Below are 7,241 nucleotides of genomic sequence, written 5' to 3'. Positions count from 1 at the left end.
CGCTTGTGTTATGTGTGCCATGGTCTCAACCCAGCAGTGTTGACAATAGGGTGAAAAGAAACATCCCCGAACCGTATTACGAGCTAAGGGAAATACAAAAAAAACAAAACAAAAAAAAACCTACGGGGTTTGGGGGGAAGCTAAAGCGAGCGAAGCAAGTCATCGGGAATGTAATTGCGTTAACTTAATCGTTTTTATATCGCCGTGTTTTTTTGTTATTCATGGGAGTTTGAGGATTATTCCGTTGCAAGGAAAGCTACTCGTGGGTTTGGCTGTTTGAGGCCAAATTTTCCCCTGCTGTTCCGCCGCTGCTGCTGCTGCTTGGGAAAGGCTGCTTGCACCCGAGCTGGAAGGTAGCACAACAGTTAGCCCCGATAGGTTTTCCCAAACATAGGGTAACTCCTCCTCGCCGCCGTCTCCGTTGCGAACAGCAAAGGATCAAGGTAAAGTACTACGATCGGAGGGCTCACAGCTCACCCCCACGGGTCGGCTGCAGCTTTTTGTCGGGACACGGGTCGGTTGGTGTGTGTGTGTGTGTGTGTGTGTATCCTCCAGCAGCCCCGTCGCTGCTCTGCTGTCAGTCTGAGCGCTAGCCTAGCCTAGCGGTAGCAACATTAGCAGCACTGTATTTACACCTGGGAATGATGGGTGATCGCCCGGACCCACCCAGGTGACGATATTCTACTAACACATGTGTTGCTTTATACACGACCAATACTTTGGTTTCCATATCGACTTGCTGTGTTTGACGTGCAGGATGCGCTTGCAGAGAAAGCTAGCCGCCGGGGGCTAGCAGCTAATGCTACATGTTTATCAAGAGCTAACCCGCGATAGCCGCTGTGCGAGCGTTAGCTTATCTCAGCTCACTGAAACCCCAGTTTCATTAAATTCTGCTCCAAGGTTTTTACGAAAATACTCAAGTATGTCCCCGTTGACGCATTGTGACGTGTTGTGTACATTTAAGACACCACTAACTAACACTAAATGCAATTAATTTTAGATTTTTTTTCTCTCCCGGAGCGGTCAATGGGGAGCTATGCGTGTTGGTGAGCTCGGCTAACGTTAGTGAGGTGATCGCGCTGTCAAGTTTTGAATATGACGCTGCTGCTGCCGCTGCTGCTGCCAGGCCCAACATGGCCCTGTGCTCTCTCAAACGGCGTGATTGTTTTAATTTACCCCCCATGCAATTGGTGAACCATTCTCCTGCTTTTTTTCCTGATCGCACTAAAACTGCGTTATTATTAGACGACAATATTCAACATATAATACACATGCGCTGTACACTGGTACTTGGGCAGTGAGGCTCAGCAACTACATCAGGTGTCACCAACCTTTTTTGAACCTGAGAGCTACTTCATGGGTCATATGACGGGCACCCGGTTTCCTGCACTCTCCTGAAGTAACAAACTTTCTCAGTTGTATATAATTATTAACGATTATATCTGTGATCACGTAAATGAGTTCTCAATGATAATCAACAATGACTTAACAAGATGGGATAAAAGTGAATTTCAGATGCAGCCCATTGAGTTGTGCTGTTATTTTGAAGAGGCTTGCGGGCTCCTCAGGTGGTCCTTACGGGCTTCCTGGTGCCCACGGCCACCACGTTAGTTACCCCAGAACTGGCATTTTGTCCCACAGAGCTGATGTCAGGGTTTGTATATATGGCCAGGTGCTCTCCTCAGGTAAAAGGGTGTCACATTTTGTTGTTGTTGTTTATAAAAAAAAAAAAAAAGCAGCCTGGTTCCTCAAAAGTTTTGGGTAAAGTGAAAGCCAGCTGTCAAACGTGTGCTCTTCTGACAGGAGAACAACTTTAACTCGCTCTGTGAAAACACAGGAGGCAGATGTTTCTCTGGAGGAGTCATCGTCTCCTCTGCAGCTTGTGTGCAGTGAGCAATCGGATGAAGGTGGTGACGTTGTAGTGACCTGGATGATGATGAGGGTAGGATCAAACAGCGTTGATTGTTTTCAGTTGCGCTGTGCAATTGAGGAACCATTCTGCTCGTAATGTACAACGTACAATACACATGCAGTAACTGCGGTATTTGGACGGTACCGCTGAGCAACTACATTTTGCCCCACCAGAGCTGGTGTCAGGATTTGCATATGGGCAGGTGCTCTTCTCAGGTGTCACGTTTTGTTGTTAAAAAGCAGCCTGGTTCCACAAAAGTTTTCTGTAAAGTGAAAGCCAGCTGTCAAGCGTGTGTTCCTATGACAGGAGAACAACGTTAACTCGCTCTGTGAAAACACAGGAGGCCGGTGTTTCTCTGCAAGAGTCATCGTCTCCTCCGCACCTTGCGTGTCGATGAAGGTTATCACCTGGTAGTGACGTTGTAGTGACCTGGATGATGAGGGTAGGATCATGTGGGTGATATTATTCTTTGCTGCTGCTGCTGCATGGAATGACTTGGTTCCAAACCTTTGCCTATGGTTGGTGTGGAGACCGGCAGCATGCTGATGGATAGGTGTGGTGTCAGGGCAATAAATGCAATGGTATATTTTGTACGGCCGGTGAGTGTGTGTGCTTTTGTGTTGGCGTGTCCCGGTTATTCCCGCAGTCCCGCCATCTTGAGTTTGGTGTTGTGGCTTAACTACGTCATAACTCGGTGGCGTCAAACTCAAACACGCAGCGCGCAAATATAAATAAAAGTTTGGACCGAGTCGCGGGCCATGGAAAGCTCTTCCTCCAGATGTGACGGGGAACCTTTTTTAATATGGACCCAAACAAGTTTCGCTTGAGCCTGAATATGGAAAAAGCAAATCTCAGTACCATACAATAAATATCTTCACGCATGCAAAATCAAATTTCAAATTAAAATAACTCATCAAAATAAATAACATGTAAATACAAACGGTTTACCTTTTTAAATTTCATAAATTACCTTTTCACACGGGCTAATAATAAATGTAAAAAATACAATGACAACAATAAACCAATTGAGTAATAATAACATCCGTCAATGAGTGTGCAGCCATTCAGGCCCCTGCCTGCCTTGAAGTCGCAGGAAGAAGTGCATCAAGAAAATGTTACTTGTAGTCTGATGAAGTAAATAGTCTGCCTGCATGTGCTGTGTAATACCGGCGGGCCAACTCTCATCTGCAACATCAGTTGGAAGAATTCAAACGTTTCTGACCGCAGTTTCCTCTGGGAAACTCCTTTTTGTCTTTATCTGATTTTTTTTTTTTTTTTTTTTTTGAAAAGAAGGCGTGATGTGTCTTGTTCCAGGAATGTGACATTCAGGACATGCATTCAACCAAACGGCCTATTTAATGAATCACAAAATGGGAAACACGTTCTAGGTGTGCCTCTCTCGCTGGCGCTGCTCCTATGTTGTGTACGCCAGAGCATTGGACGCACGTCTTGACATGTGAACGCAGTAGCTTTAAGATTAATCGGAGTCTGACAGGTCGGCCGACAAACTGGTTGACATTTATGTTCAGGATCTGTTAATGTGTTGGGATTATTTTGGCTTTGTGGAGCAAAATGTCGCAAACTCAAGTCAGGTGTGTTGGCTTTTAATGTGATGTTATGTTTAGGCTTCATTGTCTCCTAACTGTCAATGGATTTAAAAAAAGAAAAAAATTGAAATGTAATAATTTGCTCAAAAAACTTTCCAAACAAATAATTGTGCAAACTTTCTGACTTTCCTCTGTCAAAACAGTGAACGTGCACTCAGGGAATTAAAAAAAAGAAAAAAAACTTTTTTTTTCTCCCTTAAATTTTCAAAATGGATTGAAAATCAATGTGTTTCATGAAATAATGAAAATCATTTTGTTTGGTGTGATTAGTTATTCTGAATGATTTTGCATCACAGTTGCAACGCTCACAATACGCATCTGGTGGAATATTGCTTGAACGGCATCAACAAGTTATTTTCTATTCGCGCCTTGTGTGTGGACATGTTTGCCTGGTGGAGTGGAGCTGCGGCGCCTCAATCGCTGCCACAAATGGAAGCGAAAGAAAGGAAAGGTTTTTTTTTTGTTTGTTTTTTTTAGGGCCCATTAACATTTTTCTGCGCTCAAGTCATAGAGAAACAATATTGCTGCGTGACCAAGGCGGCTCATTATCAATGCATCGCCTTGTAGGCGGTGGGCCGCTCTCAGAGGACAGGTTCTGGGGATCGTGATGTAAAGATAGAAATGAATATATTATATAGAATATTTATTTATGTATATTATTTATATACGTATGTATTGAAAATAGATGGATACGCGTGTACATGTGCCCTCATATAAGCGATGTCGTGTTGGTTGTTTTCGTGCTATACAGAGGGCTGGGCACCGGCCTTTTCGGGTCCTATCAAATAAGCATTCTTTTCAGTGGCAGATTCCTAAAGTCTAAAGCCGTGGTCTCCAAACTTTTTTAGCAATGGGCCACATGACGGAACTGCATCATGTCGGCGGGCCACGGTTCGTTGATGGGAGGGGGGGGGGGGGGGGGGTGCTGGTTGTAAAGTCAGCCCAATCTGAAACTTCAGTCTGAATTAAAAATTCTCGATTTGAATCTTAAGTTTGGAACCACGGGGGTGAAATCCTTGAGCTTTCCTCCTGACAGCCGCTTGTTTTATCCCCCCCGCCCCCCCCCGGTGTGTGTGTGTGTGTGTGTGTGCTCCCCCTCCCTCTGTCATGCTGTTGCCTGTTTGTTGACTTCCCGTGCAACAGCGGCTTCCTCCCTTTCTGCTTCCCCCCCCTCCCCTCTCCTCCTTCCTCCTTGTTCTTTAATCCCACCCTCCCCGGCCCGGCCCGGCCCGGCTTCGCTTGTCATCTGCTCTCTTACGTAAGCGGCATGGGAGGGGATTGGATGCGGTGCTCCGGTGCCGTACGTCTGGCCGCCCGCTGCCACCTTCTCGCTCACCCTCGTGCGTCGTGGTGACACTGGAGTGTTTTTCTGCATTAGCCGGGCCGTGCAGAGAGCGAGTGATCACACAGTGAGGGACTAATGGTTGTACATGGGGATTCCAGTGCCCCTTTACACAGGTAAGCACAACTAAGGAGAACTGTTGGGAGCAGTTAGGGATTTATTTAATTTTCTTTAACCCGACGAAAACTTTTTTTTGTTGACCGGTCGTCGTTCAAAAAAACTTGAGTATTTCTTGTTTTCATTGGTGTTTAGCAAACTTGAGCCAATGACAATGACTTATCCCCCCCCGCCGCCCCCCGTAGCTCCTCCGCCCCCCCGCAGCTTATCAAGATGCAAAAAGGCGCGTCACAAAATGCAGCAGAGTCTGTTTGATCAGAGCCGAACGAGGGCGTGTTGTCAGAATGTTGGATATTACCATTCAGTTTGTGCACGCTTGCTAAACGATGTGTGTTGGAGGTTGGGGGCTGGGGGTGGGGGGGTCTTGCCCAGTTTGACAACTTGAAAGGATTCACAGCAGTTTCACTCATTGATCAGTTTACCTGCTCATTATTGCACTGCTGGAGTTGTTTACTGCACGCTTGCTGCTCTTCACCCGAGCAACTCGGGCTGGACTTCACCTCTTGGTAAACTCGCCACAAGTGGCGCCAAGCTAACGCGGTCGATGTATTCATTGCCTTTTGCGCAATGGTCGTTATTCATGACAACTCATGGAACTCAACCACATGGATGTTCCCTACGTCTCTTCTCCGTTCATATTGATTATTGTTCTCACCGTCTTAATGTGTGCTCCAAATATTCCTTTTTGTCCAAAAAGGGGCCGCTTGTCATTGCTTTCACAACTCTTTACGTTTCCCTAAACAAAATTGTCAAGGTGTCAAGAGAGAGAGAGAGTTTACGTCAAAGCCGTTCCCTTATAAACCATTAGCAGGGGATAATCTCAGGGGGAAGCCTGTGACCTGCCTTGTCTGGTCTTTGCCAGGCTTAGCTGCACACACTGGACAGGTGCCCAGTCTTGGTTTGAGCTCACTTTGTGTGTCCGTGTATTTGTCCAACCAACTTGGTCTGCGGAATGCAGCAGATGAACAGCAAGGTGCTCGGAAGATCATGTTCAGCTGGAGGTATTTTCTCACCGCGGTGACGGTACTGATGCCCAGCAGAAGGCACTCATGCAGACGGCCGTGTGCTGGTGAGGGGGGCTGCAGTTAGCTGTGCCGGTGGATGACTGCGACTATTAATTGCTGTTGCCGCGCGCACATCTGTCTGTAGTATATAGCGGTCAAGTAAATCAAGCCAATACCAGCTGGCCTCCATGACGTCCTTGACATCAGGATTGTATTTAAAGCAAAGCGTCAATGCAAAGAACAAAGGCTTCCAAAGTGGCAAAAAGTGCTTGGTGTTGTTGTCAGTTTGTCAGGTTTGCGTGGGAAACACAAAGGTCGCTTGACACCGGCCAGGTCTTCTGCCTGCGTCACTTGTCCTCAAGCAATGTAATGGTTTGTTTTGCGTGATTATAAATCCCAATGCCTAAAGTTGTAGACATTTAAAATGAAAAGTTAAGTGTGTAATAAATGGAGATTTTGAAGATGAAACGGCAATATCAGGCAAGCACTTACATTTTAGATTGCTTGATTGCTTGAATTGATTGTTTTTTTTTTTTTTTTTTAACCGCACCTGCACATCAGCAGATTAGACCCACGCAGATGGCGATGTCATAAGGTTGATTGTGTAATCCAGCACCAAAGGGTTGTTGTGTGATCTCCTGGTGAGATTTCTCAAAGAGGGAAAAGTTGTGAGACAAACCACACAAAGGTGCTTTGTGTTATTGGATTATCAGGCCAGAAAGCTTCAATTGATTTAGAAATCAATGAATCGGTCAAAAGAAAAAACTTGGATAGCGCGTCCACCTTCTTCTTCGTTGTTTTTTTTTTAAAGGATGCGAGTGTTCACCCGGAATACGAAAGGCGGATTTAGGCAGGCTGGATCGTCCACGCCGACCTTCCTTAAAAATGTGCCGTTGTTTTCGTTGTTGCGGCAACTGTTGAGAAACCTTACGCAGTGACTCCACAAGGGGTTCTGGTCATGAGTTCAGACAGTCGGACGCACCGGCTAAACATTTCCCAGGGAGAATCCAGAGCAGGATCGGGAAGAACAGGATCTTCTGTGGGCCCGGAAGTCAAGTCGTCTGATTTTTGACTATTAACTTGTAGAATCATTGTCCACTCACCGGTCTACTCCATTTAATTCCAGACCAGCTCGGTGGTCTAGTGGTAGGGGTCAGACCAAAGACTGTGAAAAAGGTCCCCACTGCCTCCCAGCTTGGGGGTCGGGATTGGAGGATTAGATCACCCAATGATTCCCCGGGGGGCTACGCCGCTGCTGC

General features: G+C 46.2%; 1 protein-coding gene across 1 annotated transcript in view; it reads left to right on the top strand.

The window, feature by feature from the left end:
- Positions 1 to 4,842: 4,842 nt before the first annotated feature.
- Positions 4,843 to 7,241, top strand: part of ppp2r5eb (protein phosphatase 2, regulatory subunit B', epsilon isoform b) — a 37,585-nt gene continuing 35,186 nt past the window's right edge. Inside the window, exon 1 of the mRNA XM_076027696.1 lies at positions 4,843 to 4,977. Within this exon, the coding sequence (XP_075883811.1) occupies positions 4,940 to 4,977 (38 nt within the window). The 5' untranslated portion in view covers positions 4,843 to 4,939. The remainder of the gene's footprint in view (positions 4,978 to 7,241) is intronic.

The sequence above is a fragment of the Nelusetta ayraudi genome, unplaced genomic scaffold (genome assembly GCF_046127955.1).
Source record: "Nelusetta ayraudi isolate G7.1 ecotype Tasmania unplaced genomic scaffold, CSIRO-AGI_Nayr_v1 ptg000021l, whole genome shotgun sequence".
Lineage (NCBI taxonomy): Eukaryota > Metazoa > Chordata > Actinopteri > Tetraodontiformes > Monacanthidae > Nelusetta > Nelusetta ayraudi.
The sequence above is the reverse complement of the archived record's forward strand: the minus strand, read 5'-3'. Positions and strand labels throughout refer to the sequence as shown.